At 38.9% G+C, this 17,594-nt stretch overlaps 1 protein-coding gene across 1 annotated transcript; it reads right to left on the minus strand.

The window, feature by feature from the left end:
• Nucleotides 1-1,082: 1,082 nt before the first annotated feature.
• Nucleotides 1,083-17,240, minus strand: ttc33 (tetratricopeptide repeat domain 33). Its single transcript, XM_084935629.1, has 5 exons — nucleotides 17,130-17,240; nucleotides 16,445-16,672; nucleotides 9,277-9,358; nucleotides 4,634-4,765; nucleotides 1,083-2,034 (listed from the first exon to the last, which is right to left on the minus strand). Coding segments are annotated over exons 1-5 (834 nt in total). The 5' UTR covers nucleotides 17,132-17,240; the 3' UTR covers nucleotides 1,083-1,644.
• Between the last annotated feature and the right edge of the window lie 354 nt (nucleotides 17,241-17,594).

A 17,594-nucleotide genomic window follows, 5' to 3' on the forward strand; every position in this document is an offset into this window, starting at 1 on the left:
TGGTTTGTAAACAGAGTCCATGATCTCTTTTTTAACTTCAATTTTTTATTTGTTCTCTGCCTTTCAGAGTGCAATGAGACATTGAACTGCTTGAATTTCTATTAAAAACTAACTGAAAGAACTGGGGTTCTAATACTTCCAAGACACTGATGGAAGCAGTGTGTTTGCATGAAAGCATGGCAGAGGGAGAGTCATGGTTTGGGGCCTTGATGAGTCCTTGATGACTTACAAATACTGAGGAAAAATAAAAATAAAAAAATGTAAAAAACAATTACCAGAGATAATCAGGATAATAGTTCAAGAGATTAAGCTTGTAATAGCTTCAAATAAACAAGTAAATCAAAAACAGAATGGATGAGGGGACCCCAACCCCCCCACCAAAAAACTAAACTCCCAAAACAAACATTTTTTTGGAATGAACAAGTGAGAATCCTGACTTTAGCATGCTGGGATCCTGTGGTATCATATAAAGAAAATGGTTCACTTACAATAGGGTCAGCAACTCACCAGCCGCGGTTCAGGATTAGGGTTAAAACCTAACCCTCTTAATACATATACTATATGTATTAATTTATCCTCTGTCTGTCCCTCTCACTTCACTCCCGTCACCTGCATTTACTGCTCTTTTTCAAAACTCCTGCCAACTCTTGAGGATTCACAAACATTTTCTTCCAACTTTATTTTCAATTTAGGCATATTTAGTCATATATGTTTATCACATGCACTACCAGTCAAATGTTTGGACGCACCTTCTCATTTAATGTTTTTTTTTTTCTTTATTTTAATTACTATTTACATTGTAGATTCTCACTGAAGGCATCTAAACTATGAATCAACACATAAGGAGTAAACAAAAAAAGTGAAATAACTCAAAACATTTATTGTTATTTATTGTTTTTTTCTTTGCTACATAATTCCATATATCTTGCTTTATATAATTGATGTCTTCAGTCTGTATCTACAATGTAGAAAGCAGTAAAAATAAAGAACCATTAAATGAGAAGGTGTGTCCAAATCTTTCACTGGTAGTGTACATAATAAATTCTTCTTCTCCGGTTAAAGTAAACTGCAGGAAACACAACTATGACATTTTTTTTAATTGTTTATTTACTCACTGACAATTTGCTGAGCATAAATCGAGTTTTAATCCACATCCTATTCCACAAACAATCATATTCACAGACACCTCAAGAGTAAAATGTAACCACAAGTCTCGTGAATTTTCTCTGTACTTTACAATCGCACATAAAGATTGTGGCTGTAGATTTTAACAAGCAAATGTTGTAATTTTCATGTAAATCAGGGAAGTTAAAGTCTCTCAATTCAAGTGTCCACATTATTTTGAAACACAACTAGAAGCAAATAAAGTTTATATTTCTACAAATATCAGGATGAATCCTCAGTAATTAATGAACGGACCTTCACAGATTGAAATCTGACCCTCAGCCTGTTTTTACTGTTGTCTGAAACCACATTATGTTACAGCTTAATTATCACATGCACATTTACTACTATTTACATGAATGGGATTCAGACACACATGGGTAAAACTCAACTGTCTTAATTTGTACATATTAACATTCACAGGTCTTGTGAATGTTAATATGTACAAAAAAGACAAAACCAAAAGCGGAACCTTGAAAGTCATTTATATTCTCTTAAAAGTCCTCTTGCTTTGACAAACTCTTCCTTTGATGGTGTGGCTGAGTCCTCTGATCCCTCCTCCCCTGTGAGTACATTTTTTACATTCCCCTCAGCATCTATGATTACAGCGGTCCTCTTTAGCTCCTCATACCGTGTCTGTCGCTCAGCGACAGCCACACAAGCAGCTAGCACTTCGTCAGACTCAAAATCATAGTCCTGATTGAGCTCTGGGGCATTAAGGATCTCTTTTTTAGTCTCCTCCTCTTGCCGAATCTTCTCCTTGGTTGCTGTTTGCTGCTTCTGTAACCTCCAAGCCCAGGTAAGGTCTTCCTGCCACAGGGTGCGCTCTGATGGGCACTGGTGGATGGCAATCTGGAATGACCTCACAGCCTAGAGGGACAGTAATGACATGAGCTTAGGGACATATACAACATTTCAGAAAATAGGACTACTGTCCTAAATGCCGCAGGTGATTGCAGCATCAGCGTTGTAATGAGCACGACCACAAGCTTCATTGTGGACAGATTGATCGTTCCATTAAAAGGAGCTCAATAACTTTTATATGACTGTGGGATGGGTTCGCACATTACTTTGAATGTTAATAGTTATACTGAACAGAAAGATTCATGGTCTATAATTATCTATGTGACCACACATCACTCCTGAAATATGCTGCCTGGTTTCTTCTTGTTGTTGTTGCTCCCTTTAAGGGGTCGCCACAGCAGATAATCTGCCTCCAATCAATCTCTAGCATCTTCTTCTGTCACACCAACCTTCTGCATGTCCTCCTTCACTAATTCCATGATTCTTCTCCGTGGTCTTCCTCTTTTCAACATCCTTTGTCTGCACATGTCCGAACCATCTCACCCTTGGCTCTCTAACTTTGTCTCCAAACAGCTCTGTATGAGCAGTCCCTCTGATATACTCATTTCTAATCTTGTCCATCCTGATCTGTACCAATCCTGATCTCTGTCAGTGCCAGTGTCCCCACACAGTATACATCATAGCAAATGGGAAGGTTTACAATCATCTTGTAAACTTTACCTTTAACTCTTGCTTCTGTCACACTCGTCTCCACCCACACCACCTTGCCTCTACTCTTCTTCACCTCTCTTGTGCACTGTCGGTTGGCCCCAGGTAGGTGCTTAACTGTCACATCTATCTCTCCTTGCATTCCTCTTCTCACCAGTGCATAACTCCACGTCTCCAGGCTCTCTACCACCTGCTGCCTACTCTCACATTATTGCCTGGCAATGTCATAGTCCACGGAGATTCCGTGGACTATGACTAGAAAAAAGAAAATCTGTTACTTGTTCATTAAAACACAATTCTTTAAAGGATAAGATAAATGGTGTTTTCTGTAATCTGAAGATTGCTTTTTATGCTTGAATTGCTAGCCTGCATTAATCTCCTGATGGGAATCTATCAAAACTACTTGATGTTAACATTCCTCACCTGTAACATAAATAACATGCGCTGTCAAAGATGATGACAGGTTAATCATAATAAGATTTCTGAAAAAAGTGCAACTGTCTGTGCCTAAAACAACACAACAAGTATAATCTTGAATCAACTAGAGCCAAATCAACCTTTTAAATGAAAGTAATCCTTCAACTGCTACTGCAGGAAAAAAAAAACATCAGTCTTCTCTATAAAACTCATGGCCAAACAAACTTTATGCTAAAACGCAAATCATGCATGGAGACTTTGCATTTTCCTTGAATTGGATTGCAGGGGATAATAATTAAAGAAGGGAAGGACTAGAGCAGAGCCATGGAGAGGAAACATGGAAATCACTGTGTTCACATTTGCACAAACATGTGCTACTCAAACATGTCGGTGCATACAAAGCTTTGAAACTCGACTGAACAAGTCGAGCTAAAAATAGATGTGCTGTATTTTTCTTTTCCTTCCCAAAAGCTTCATTACAGAGGGAGGTGTGTCTATATTTGGTTTAGTTTTAGCTGTAACTTTCAACACTTCCTATTGTTGTTGTTTGTACCATAGGACAGGTTTCCCGCTCTGGGGCGTGTAGGAGCAACATTAGCTGAAGGCGTTCTGAGTTCACCCCTGTTTGTTTGGCTTGAAAAGGGCCGAGCAGCAGAACTGTGATCTGCGAGTTTCGAACACCCACAGGTCCCGGCGTGTTCTGGGGCAATTTAAGCAATCGTCCAAGCCCCAGGCACCTGGGTGTGCTTTCATAGAGTCGCTTTGTCTCACAGAGTTCACAAAAAAAGTAATAGTAAACACAGTAAGTCATCCATCTTAACGGCGCTCCAAATTCGAGACAACTGACTTACAAGCATCTACATAAACAGGCGTAGTTTATTGCAAAATCAAATGCATAAATTAATCCTTCCAGTAAAGACCATTAGTGACTGCCTAAGAAAAAAAAAGCCATCAACTGTTATGCAACACTACTGATACAGCACAACTACAGCATAACTAAACGTGGATTAAGGGTCACCTAATCCAGCCCTAACTGTAAACTTTATCAAAAAGGAAAGTTTTAATCCTAATCTTAAAAGTAGAGAGGGTGTCTTGTCTGTCTCCTGAATCCAAACTGGGAGCTGGTTCCTCAGAAGCAGGGGCCTGAAAGCTGAAGGCTCGGACTATCCTTCTACTTTTAAATACCCTAGAAACGCCAGGGTAGAACGCCTAGAGTGGCAGCAGAGAAGTATCACAAGGTATCACAGTTGTGTGGTGGGATCTGACAAAAGCATGAGGCCTTTCCATGCGAATTTGCATGTTAGTCGTGTCTTTGCACCTGTTCTTTCCAGGTACTCTGGCTTCCTCTCACAGTCCAAAGATAAGGTTATTCGGTTGGGTGAAACTAACCTAATAAAACTGCAAATATGAGCCTGAATGATTGTCTGTCTTTCTGTGTTAGCCCTGTGATAGACTAGTGAACTGTTGAGGGTGTGCTCTGGCTCTCGTCCAATCAAAGCTGGGAGAGACTCCAGCCCCACGCATTGCCAGATACACTCACTAGGTCCACCTCTCCCAAGTTGAGCTGTGCCCGACCCAAGGTCTGCCAGCCCTCCCACCACAATGGCCGGAACTTCACTGCCATCTCTGCTGCCTTCACAGCTGGAAAGACTTCCTGCAGAATGGTCAGCACCTGACAACAAAGAAGGTTAAAGATGATGTTGCAGTGCACGCACGCCATAAACAAAACAGCAACAAAATCACAGAGAGAAAAAAAGATCATCGAGATCAGAAAGTACACAGGCTTTAAACTGTCTACTTACATTTTGTAGTGTGACTATTTATTTATTTATTGTTGCTTTATATCTTTTCATATATCACACCATTTTATTTTCAGCTTGATACTGGTCAGTTACCATATTAAAAGTAAATAATTGATATCGCCTTCCCTGCAGACTGTTTTGTGGTGACTTACTGAACCACTAGTCCTGCAGTACAGTACAGTGCAGAGCACCTTCATGGTCACAAGATTTCTCTCTAAATCACTGACATTTTCTGTGATCGCATTTAACAGTGTAAAACTGAAGTTGTTAACGTCTTTAACCTTGTATTATAAAGTCATCTATTATTCAGATGCTGGCCCTTTTTGATTTCGCTTTTGTCATGCCTGAAGTCAAGACCTGACAACTTTGTGCATGTATTTGCATAATAAACAAAAACTATTTTTGAAGAGGTTCTCTGACTTTTAGCGGTGGCGTTTCTGCATTCGCTGGTAATGCTGTTAAAAATAGCATTATTGTCTTTTATGATTTTTGTATATATGCAGAGCAAAGCGATGCTGACAAAAATAAAGCTAAACTGAGTATTGTTGTTAGGACATTTATGCTCTTGCTATTGCTGGACACAGGTTTACTTTTACTTCCTCCTTTTTCAATCACATTTCAACGTGAGACTTAGATGTGAGAATAGCACCAGTGTACAGCAGGATGCACCAACACAACATGTTGAAGTCTAAAGACTGCTTTAATACCATAGCTTGATACCCACTGATACGCCAGGAATACCTAAAATGTCTCTGTCAGAACACCGCAAACCAAAATGCCTTCAAAGCCATAACATTTTGAAGACATCTCATTATCAACAGGATCCACCATAGGTTGGAATCATTAATTTATAGCCAGTAAGACGCAGTAAAAGGTTTACAAACTGGACTGATTTCAGCCACACAGATATACAAGTGGCAGGACACAAGTGGCACAGATTAAATTAAACAGGAAGAAAGTGATGAGAGGAAGTAAAAGGCCAGCAGAGTCACTGTAACCAAACTCGTCATCTGGGCCAGTAATAGGCATTTGATGAGAACCAGCCCATTTTCAGTCTAACGATTGTGAACAACATCAGCAGTGCTAATGGATACTAATAGGTGAAGTGGGTGTACATGTGTGTCCAAACACACTGAAGCCCAATCCAAGTAGAAATGGTATAAGGCCAGTTTGAATTCATGCCATAGCTCATGTCATTCCTGGAATGAGGAAAAAAATCATGCTGCGGTGTTTTCCCAATACCCTAATAAATGCTTCTCTAATGATTTCCTTCTCAAATTTCTTATAATGGATGATATTATATTAGGCTTGGAGTACTCTGTGAGATGTGAATGACTATGGAAATAATGGAGGAAATAATGGAGTTTGTGAGACTACACCCACGACTTCTTTACTTTTCTTGTGAAACAAGAAAAGGAGAACTGAGGCGCAGCCAAAATACCTAAAGAAAGAGTAACTATAAAAACAAAGAGGAAAAGAAAGTAGAGAAAAGTTAAAAAAAAAAAAAGATTAAAGATTATTTACATGGTATTGGAAATAAGCAACAGACGTTAATCTCATAGTGGAAGCAGGAAAAATGGTCTATGTAGCCATGGCCACTGGCAGCTCTCATTAATTTATCATTGCTGATAAACACCATGATATCACAAAAAATATATTTTTTGAAATTTTATGCGACTAAACAAGAAAATTTTAACTATGGATTCCATGGACTGAATATAAAAGATTGATGTTTGTGGACTATTGCTTAAAGTCTCAAGATTAGCATTTGGTGAATTTTTTAAAAGGCAGAACTGGACCAGAAGGTGCAATGTTAAGCTAGGTGTTAATAATAGAATTTAAATGCTACACTGGCAACACTGAAGGAGCTAGTGAGTCAGATTAAGGTAGGTAAGATAGGTAATGCCTGACATGCCCATCGTGATATGCAATTAACTGAATCAGTTGCTTGAAAAATATTGGCTATGGATTATATTATGAAAGCTAATGTTAACTGCGCATATTTACTTCTACTGCTGAGCTGGGCATTATAATGTAACGTTCTACAAGAACTGACCCACTTGTGGAGCTAGCCTCACGCAGTTACTGCAGTTTTTGGTAATTCTGCACTAGTTTTGTTTTCAGCTCTGACGTTGCAACCTGGTTTACTGGCATAACTGAATACAAAACTCCAAGTGTAAAACAGCATCTTTAAAGTTTTGAGGTTTCGCATCTCACAAAAATTCTACAGTGTATCAGGAAACAGCAGAACAAAATGTGGCGGCTGTTTCAACCATGTGGTTAAAGACAATGTTAACCACATATGCTTTTTAAAGTACATTTTCTCACAAATGAAATATGATACTGCACTCATGTCTAGGGATGGGTATCGAAAACCGGTTCTTGTTGAGAACCGGTTCCCACTGTTTCAATTCCTTGGTATTGTTTGCCATTTTTGCAAACGATTCCCTTATCGATTCCAGTCGCCCCGAATGACGTCACCACGTTGCGGAACGTCATTTACCTGGCAGGAAACACGGCGGCTCAAACGCTCAAAAGTTTGGTTATACTTTACCAGAACGGATGACAACAGGGCGACTTGCAATACTTGAAAAGTAGATATTTCATTTAAGGGAGGAAACACTACGAATATGCAAAAGCATTTGCTCACAAAACACGCGATAACCTTAAATGAATGTCGTGTTTTTAATTCCGCTCCGGACTCGTGAATCTCAACCCAGCAGCAGCGGTAACGTTTGCACGTCCTCTCCCGTTAATGCGGCAGGTAAATAATCAACTAACAGTGCATATTATGTTAGCGCGATCTGCCTTATTACAAAACCTGCCATTACTGTGCATTTAGGTGACCATGATGAGAGAGAGAGTCTGGCTGGCTCAGATGCTGGCAGTTCTCGCTGCAGTCTACCGGTAGCGTCTCCTTTTAGGCCAGGATAGACGAATGTCACCGAGCAGTGACTAAGTTTGTGGTAAAAGGCTTGCACCCATTTGCCACAGCAGATGCCCCGATTTTCGGTAAGTGAATGTGTTTAATTGTAGGCAGGGACATTACTGGATATTCTTGTGTAATTGCTACAGAATAATTTATCTTATACTTTGTTATTGCTACAGAAGAATATTTATTTTACATTTACAATTTTTTTTCCTGGGGACCCTGTGACACCCCATTGAAGAGCCGTAGGCTGGATCTCTTAAGATCTCACTGTTGGGTTTGTAAGGCCATGTTACTCCTAAATTTCTATCTTGTTCAAAGAGAAGATATAAAACAAAGTTCTAAGCTAATCGACCTTAGTGTTCTCCTTTTTTAAAAAGAATCGATAAGAGAATCGATAAAGAATCGAATCGTTAAACAGAATCAAAAATGGAATCGGAATCGTGAAAATCTTATCAATACCCATCCCTACTCATGTCAGATTCAAGCCATACATACTGGAATCATGATCCCTTTCAAATGCAATTTCAATGGAAGTGAAAATAAATTATCATTAAAATTGCACTAAGATCACATTTCTTCAGGGCTGCTACTGATAAGAATGAATTTTAAAAATCTATTATTTGATCACTAAGCAAAACTTGAGTAAGCACTTGGTGGAAAAACCCTTGTTGGAAAGCACAGCAGTAAGACATTTCTTGTAGCTGGTCACAATGTTTCACACATCTCAGGAAGGATTTTGGCCCACTGCTCTTTACAGAAACTCTCTAAATCCTTTAGGTTTCTTGGCTGCAGTTTGGCAACTTAAAGCTTTGGCTCCCTCCACATACTTTCTATCAGACTGAGGTCTGGAGACTGGCTAGGCCACTCCATGGCCTAATGTGCTTCTTCTTTAGCCACTCCTTTGTTGCCTTGGTGGTTTGTTTTAGCTCATTGACATGCTGGAAGATGCATCTGCGACCCATCTTCAGTGTTCTGACTGAGGGAAGGAGGTTTTCATCCAAGATCTGACTGTGCATTGGCCTGTCCCCTTACATGAAGTCGCCCTGTAGTTGCCCTTTGCAGAAAAACAGTCCCAAAACAAATTGTTTCTACCTCCGTGCTTGCCTGTAGGGATGTTGCTCTTTAACTCATAATCAGCATTTTTCTTCCTCCAAACATGACGGGTCTGTTGGTCTGCTAGTATGTTACCAGTGGTACCAGTTGGTGACTGTGGTCCCAACTGTCTTCAGATCATTAACCAGCTCCTTTCATGCAGTTTTAGGGTGATCCAAAACTTTTCTCATGATCATCATCACCTCATGAGGCAAGATCTTGTTTACTTGCTATCATAAAATTTGAGATTGCTCACTTACAAAGATGTGAACAAACTTCAGCAGAGGATCAACTAATTATTTCCACCACTGTTTGTTGAGAAAATATGTCTGTTAGAGAATATAATTAATGATATACCTGGGACTTCATTTCATACAGTAGTGGGTTGTCTGGAGTCAACTGAATGGCCTCATCCCACTTCTTGATGGCCTCCCAGTGCCTGAAGAAAACACACACTGTGGTTCAAATCCAACTGAGAAAAGTGGGATTCAGGTATCTATAATCAGAGTCGTATAGGTAAAGCACATTCACTTCTTAATAGTCATGCATTTATGAACCATGAATGCTTGCTGTGTTCACTGTGAATTTACACAAAGCCAATCTAAACATTGCCAACCTACACAAAACCAAACATCCAGACGTGGCTCACAGCACCAAGTTAAACACAGGTTCATATTGAACTTTGCTGAGGTTAAATTCTGCAGGTAATGCAGCACTGAAGCGCAATCAATTCAAACAGTAAATAATATAAAGCAGTGAAATGAGACACCCAGTTTCACCATCTCCACCCTGAGATTTGATATGTTATGCAAACTAACATGGGTCCACATGCTTGTGGACATCATAAAAGCACTTTCCCCTAATTATTTCTATTGTTGCGTGCTGTAGAAATGCCACCTAATTTGAAAGCTGCCTCTGCCCTACTTTTCTATTCTTTCAGGCAACTCCCTAAAAGATTAGAAAACCAGACTATTACTAACATGGCTGTATCATGTTTCATTTGTTTACTACAACCATAACCACATGGTTGGTTTTGTGCTTTTTTTGTCTTGCCTGTTAAAAAACAAAGAAACCTAAAATACATTTATCATCTTTATAATAGAAAAAGTGGGGAAAAAAGGTTTCTAGAACAAAGAATTTCTTAAAACTATAAAGCTGCATGTGTACGCCACAACATCTGCCCACTTCCGGCAGCAGAGAGTGCACACAGGCTGCAGCAGGTTACATAAACAGAAAAAGGTTGGCTGAAGTGAAGAGACAAACGGTAAACCAAAATCTCCCTTGGTGGTTTCTTAGCATGAGCTAATTACGTTGTCTACTAGTTCCTTCCCAGACATTAAAGCAGAACGATAGCAGAATTTGCATGAAGTCACATTAAGCTTCTCTAGAACCTCACTCCAAGCAGCTGTCACCACTATAGTTAACTGCTTTGCATAGATTTGTATACCAGGATTCACAAGTCTTCAGGTATTTCACCACATATGCATACGCTCCAGGCGATTCTAGGAACTCTCTTCCTCTGGTCAATATTGACACAACACTGGTTTCCCGATCAAGATAAAGACAAGAGGTGACGTTCTGGGTTTCACAATATATATGTCAAATCGACACCTTTTATAGCTTTATGGAGATGGATATCCTGAGAAAATCAAAAGCAATTCAAATCACACAATGAGACAACTAGTGGTCATCACCTACAAAGTTCAGACTGCAGTCAGAAAACATGCCACTGCATTCAAAAGGCAGAGAGAACAGCGAGGAAACGGAACTAAAGGAGTGTGGAAATCTTTCCATTACATGAAGTAAAGAATACTGCAAAATCATATGAGGAAATTAAGCAATGAGCTATAAACCATGTGAGGCCTGCAAGCTAAAAATGGCTCTTCTAGTGGCATCATAACTGTTTATCAGTCAAAGACGGGTTTAGAGAGACGGGACAGTAACTAGTATCAATTTTAAGAAAGTCCATTATTTGGGCAGCTATTTTGGAACGTAATATAAATTAACATAAAAACTGCATGCACAGAATCATTATTCAAAACTATCTTTAAAAAACACACTTAAACAGTTTGCCAACTCTTTTCCAGTGGAAGTTATATTCCTCTGATTTTACTGTTGCAAAATTCTTCCACAGATTAAAACAAAGGTTTCCTTTAGTGGTATATGTCTCTCTTATAATGCCTCTGCTCATAGCCTAATACCATTTGAATGATTTAAGTGCTTACTCGTTATTAGTTTAAAGAAAGAGTGGAAAATTATGAAATACAGTAGAGGACAGAACATTGAGATCATTTAACACGCTACTGTCCAAAAAAGGAGAAAATCCCAGCATGCTCCTATCATAAGAAACCCTGATATCCTGACTACACAATAACATGTTGACCATTTCAAAGAGATTTCAAATATCATATCTGGCATTCTCTGCTTTTGAGAAAACACAACTTGCTGGACAAAATTTAAAAATAAAAAAAAATAATAGACATACCTAAGATGAGCTATTACCTCATATTTTACCTTATAAACGTCTTTGTTTGTTATGCAACCTCCTTGAAATGATGATTGTTTCACTGTGAGGCAGACATTTAGTTTTTTTTTTTAAACACATATGCAGTTTGTGAATAAATGTGTCAGTGAGCCCAGTCACACATATACAACAACGACAAGGCAGCTAATCTCCTAAAGATGGCAACAACAGCCCAAATTACAGAAAACTCTTTGGTAAGCATGACATTTAGTGTGTCAGTGGGAAGTTTATATTACTCTTAAATTAACTAATGTTTCAGTAACACTAGGGAAATCCATGGTGTTTCCCAAAATTAATCTGAGCGTGTGCAAAGAACTTGCAGCTGAGTTGGATTTGAAATGGTTGTTTCAAAAGCATTAATCAGGTCTGCGATCACTGGCAGTTACTTGCTGCATCAACATGATAATAAAAAAGGAATAAGATGGAAGCTGCGGTCAGTTTGTGACAGATGAGATCAAGTTGGCAATAATATGCAACCGATTTGTGATAAAGCAGCAATTAACTGATATAAACCAGGAAAAACTGCAAATCTGTTACCATCAATTTTTACAATTCACATTAAAAACAAATTCATATTAACTATTTATGGAGTTAACAAATATTTAGAAATTGCTCCACAAATGTAGTTGCTGCAGAATGGCAACCTTGCTTTTATATAAGAATATAGCCAAAATGCAACCAGTTGGATCGACTCCCCTACTGCAAAGAGTTGTACTCCAGATAAGGTGCTGCACTCATCGGCGCACACGGACTCTAATTAATTCCAACATGATGGCAATCTGACTGCATTTATACAGCAGATGGTAATTATTTGTCTGCCACTTTATTTGTTACTCTGTGTGTGACTGAGCCATCGCTGAAGTATGGCAACACATTATGCACCATAGTATCACAATAGAGCAATTTTGATATTTACACTGCAAACCTGTTGATTTTATATCAGTTCAGTTAATAAGCTCTGATGTAGTGATGGTAATGCTGATGGTAAAGAAGTGTTTTAAGGCAACTATGGGAGGGAATCCACTTAAAGGATATTTGGCAACAGGAAATAAAATTAGATAAATATCAAAACAAAATACATTTGTGGGAAATATAAATATTAACTGTGTACGGTAAAACCTTTAGGTAGCAAATAGATGTTAACATAAAGACATAATTGTAGAAAAACAGGCAAAACATAACCCCCCTACTATTCTGCTCACAGAACAAGCAGGTACTATAGGAGCTGTTCAATTACATCACAAACATCTAAACTTTTGTAATATCAGGCTGACATCACAGGTCAATGTTATTAGAGGGAAAAGAAAAAAAGACATGGCTGACATCCTCGACCAGACACCATTTCAAACCACTGAACTGCAATTATGGAGCAGTAAGACATAATTTCCTCAGTAAAATCCACTTTCTTTTCACAAATATAATTACAGGCAGTCACTGTGGACAACAGCATCATGTCTTCTGGACTAGGAAGCTTTCACGATGTGATTGTTATTTGGTTAAAGAGGTTAAATTATCACAAAACAAACATAAAAACAGCTTCTGAAAGAGGCTTATTTTTTTGTAATATCTGTATCTATTTAAAAAGAAAAAAAATAATGAGTTGAAATGGTGAGTATCCATTTAAAATAAAATAAAAAGCTCTCTTAAACTAACCACATTGCTTGTTATTAGTCAGTCTAACGTTAGTTCTAAAGTTTACTTCGGGAACTCTGACAGTAGAGCTGAGTAGATTTAAACCTTTAAATCCCTGCTCTGTTTGAAAAGCTTAAATAATGCTGCTGTGTTTTTATTTTCCCCTCCAATATTAAATAGAGATAATCTGACCAGATGATCTGAGAAGAACAAATGCTCTTTGACTTCTGAAACATGTGCTAGACCTTTCACAGAAAAGCCATTAAATTAAATACAAGGAAAACCTCAACCTTAGATGCCTTTCTAAGTTACACGTCCCCTTGGATTTAATATGTTTTTAATGTAAATCTTTACTAGAAAGCCAACAGAAATATCTAAACTGTGTTCGATATGTCTTTATTGTCTGTACAATGCTGCCCTCCTCTGGAGAGGATCTGAAGTAACATGACTCTTACTAACAGCAAAGCTGAGGAGGGAAAAATGTTGAAACTGACAGTTCTCCCAGAACTTTTCACAAGGGAATCTAGCAGCACACTGACAGGATGCCCTTATTACCACAGAATACAAATATGATTCATGCTGTAATCCTACTTGGCAAACAGTGTGGAAAATTACTTTTAAGGAACGTGGCTCATGTATACAGCCTTTTTTTCACCACTGGCTGTTTTTGCCAAGGCAACAGCTGCACAAATATTGGATTTCTATTGTCTGATTTCATTAACAACTACAGCTTTATTGAATTGCAGTGCTGTGCAAAAGACTTAAGCCACCCCTCATTTCTTTATTATTTGCTTCCAGTGAATCAGGCTTTCTTGTAATCTTTTAAAGTGGTCTTGGAAAATAGTTGTCCCGTCTTTCTGAGGGTCTTTCAAAGTTTTTCTCTGGACATTGGCAGCTTTTTCACTAATTTTCAGTCCAGTCCTTGTACCTGATTATTTTCAGAGGAATGATTTTTTTGTTTCTCAAACCTTTTAACACTGAAGTACAAATCATTCACACACTCAAAAGGCACCTAACTAAAGGGATTAACCAGTGTGTTTTGTCTACATATAACAGACAACTTAGCCAAGAACCAATTTTAAATTGTATCTTTAAAAACTTTGTTACTGGCAGCTTGTAACAAAAAACACAATTTGTTTCCGTTTCTTTGTCTGAATCTATGAAAAGTGCCAAAGATAACACAGACTGACACGTATAAAATAATATATTTGTTCCAACAAGGTTGATTTCTAAAGAGCTATTAACCTTCTATATCTTGGTATGGTGTGCAGTGCGTCCTTAAAAGAATTTGAGGAAAGTGGACAAGTGGAGGACAAATAAGAAGAGACAGGCCTTAAAAAATATATATATAGCAGATGAATAGTATCTGGAAGTAATTTCCTTAAGAAACTGGAAAAAATTCCACCAGAAACCAGACATCTGGCCCTTCAGTTTATCAATCTACTGTTCACTGAAGTCTCATCAAAAATGGTCTCAGTAGAAGGCTGTCTTTCAAGTAGCCATTATTAAGGAAGGAAAATGAAGACAACACACTGAGGTATCCCAGATTACACAAGAACTGGACTGACAGTCAGTGACAATGGGCACTATCAGTTAGGGACTGGCCTCACCATAGCCCAGAGATGACAAACTAAATTTACATTGCGGGCCACATACAGTCGTCTTTGATCTTCAGTGGGCCGGACAAGTGAAACGCCACTTTCTGTCAACGTAAAGACGGTTAACTACACATTTAATGCTTGAGATATCTTAATATATAAAAGAAATGCAATTTCAGGAGCACAATTCAGAATTGTAGAATTGCAGAAAAGGTTCTGGTAGCTCACTGCCCATACTGTTCCATATTTATAAAACCTAAACGGTATAAAAATACAGTTAAGTCCAAAAATGAAAATACACATTTTCCAAAGCAATCAAGGGAGCTGGATTGGAGTCTTTGCTGGGCTGTGTTGAAAAATAAAGGCGATCATACCATATATTTACACTAACAATACAAACTGTTTCTGTCCTATATAATGCATTTCCATTTATGTTAGCACGTTTCAATAAATCGCCACAACCATTTCTAAGGCTACGTTCACACTGCAGGTCTTAATGCTCAATTCCGATTTTTTGATCAAATCCGATTTTTTTGTCTGCTTGTTCACACTACAAATAAAATGCGACAGCAAACGCTCTGTTGGGTCTGTGTTTCCACAAGCCCCGCTAATTCTAGAGACTTATTCATCATGAAGAAAACAAGACAGTCGATCGATCGATCGATTATTTGCGCAAGGGAGGCCTCGTCTGTGTCCACCACGAAAATGACCCCCAGATCTGACCTCCTCCTGCTACCTTTTATTGAGAGACAGTTCACACAAAACACGTCAGAACAAAGCCACGCCCACATGGTCCTAAGACAAGGCATTTGTATGTATATGTGTGAACTTCTGTAAGAGTGTGTGTGTCTGTGTTATGTGAGTGTGTGTGTGTGTGTTATGTGAGAATGTGTGTGTTAGACCTCCTGCTGACCAAAGGGTTGTAAACCCAGGAAGCTTACATCAAAAGAAACAGATCTTTCAGATAGGATGTATCTACAATAAAACCTCCCCCAGCACAGAGTGGTTGGAGAGGTGGTCAGGATCAAAGGAATGGCTTTGATCCTACTGCTTGAACTAAGACTGTACAAATTTAAGAAACACAATGGCAACATTCAACAATTAGACTTAACACGCTCTCTAGTGTGAACGCTCAAAGCGGCCCGCTTGCGCAAAAGAAGATGTCACACACAACGCTTCTCCGGCGCTGATAATTGGCGTCTGTCTTGTGTCAGTGACGTAAAAGACGGATTTAATGCGACATGACCATTCAAACAGCAGTCGCTTTCTAAAACATCCGATATGTATCGGATTCAGTAGCACATACGAAAGTGACCCAGATCAGATTTGAAAATATCGGATTTGTGCCGTTCACACTGTCATACCATGATCGGATATGGGTCGCATAGGGTCAAAAAAATCGGATTTGATGCGCTTTCGCCTGCAGTGTGAACGTAGCCTAATTTTATAAGCTAAGCGTAAGGAAATAATAAATGACAAAAAATAAGAGGTGGATCAAAACATTTGCGCAGTACTGTATGTTAGGGTGACTATATTTTGATTCCCAAAAAAAGAGGACACTTGGCCCAGTCATGAAGAACTAATAATACTGTTTGCTTAAAGAAAACTTTAACATATTTAAAAGACACCTTCTCGGTGCAGTTAATGAATGGTGAAATAAAAAATGTCAACAAGTGCAAAAAACGAGGACGGTTGGTCACCCTACCGTATGTGTACTGTAATGAATGTTTCTGTGTGCCTGTCAGAATATGTTTGCGCCAAGCACTCTCACCTGCCATGCTCAGCCAACAGGGCACCCTCCTCCTCCAGTCTCTTGCTCTTGGCAGCACAGTCCTCCAGCAGGATCTCCCGCCGTCGTTTGATAGCGTGCAGCCAATCCACCTCGGGGTCCTGACTTGGCCCATCATCCACAGCTTTCTCCGCTTCTGCCTCAAAATGCTGCACCGCTGACTTGGACACCTTCTCCCCAACTTTCCTCTTCCAGCCAAATGACGCCATCCTATATGAAAAAAACGGAATACGACGCGTGGTGGCGGTGGTCACTTATCATATATATGCTCGATTTCAGCTTTAATCACGACAGAGTAGTACAAAAAATGTACATTATTATTAATACTATTATGAGCGCAGGTCAACAATACTGGCCTGCTTTTGCCATCTATATTCGTATACATGGCCGCTGAATGAGTTTCCAAAATACCGTAGCAGAAAGATTTATATTTTATTTTGGATATTTAACGTGGTATTATGGCAATAACATCCCCAAAACTCGCTAGAAAAAAAAATTAAACTTCGTCATACTGACGCCAGCTAACGTTAATTCAGGCAACTCAGCTAACACTTGCAATTAAAACTTGACATGCCAGTAGGCTTGCCTACATACAATTAACTTCTTTTAATTTTGAAGGTACGTTTTTATACTTCGTTATTTTAGAACAAAGTGGGGACATACGCACATTCATCCACGGCTTTCCACGAGCAACAGTGGATAAGCTGCAGTTAGCTAATCGTTAGCCACACTTGTTGACCTTCACGTTGCGTTCAGGTCTTATCGGTATAAAGCCAACATCCCATCGTAAATACTGGAAATTTTGACAGCGGGGGGGGGGGGGGATCAGCCCGTTTTTGCACAATTCATGCAGTTTCTTTTGGTAAGTAAATATCTCCAACTGAAACTACAGACGCGAGGGAACAAAGGTGTAAATTTTGCGTTAGCACTGGTGAACTATTTCGGAATGAAACGTGTATGCCCCTTTTTTTTTTTTTCTTTTTTTTTTTTTAACTTTGCTTCGAACCAGTCCAACCCCCCTCCCATTCTGTGGAATGCGCGTGAATGCAGCATGACCTGGAAGTTGTGAGAATGTTTACAGTCTTTTAAAGAAACACGAACCGTGTTTTAAATCTATTAAAGCGCACGAAAA

The sequence above is a fragment of the Perissodus microlepis genome, chromosome 7, assembly GCF_051167445.1.
Source record: "Perissodus microlepis isolate ML-2025 ecotype Zambia chromosome 7, ASM5116744v1, whole genome shotgun sequence".
Classification (NCBI taxonomy): domain Eukaryota; kingdom Metazoa; phylum Chordata; class Actinopteri; order Cichliformes; family Cichlidae; genus Perissodus; species Perissodus microlepis.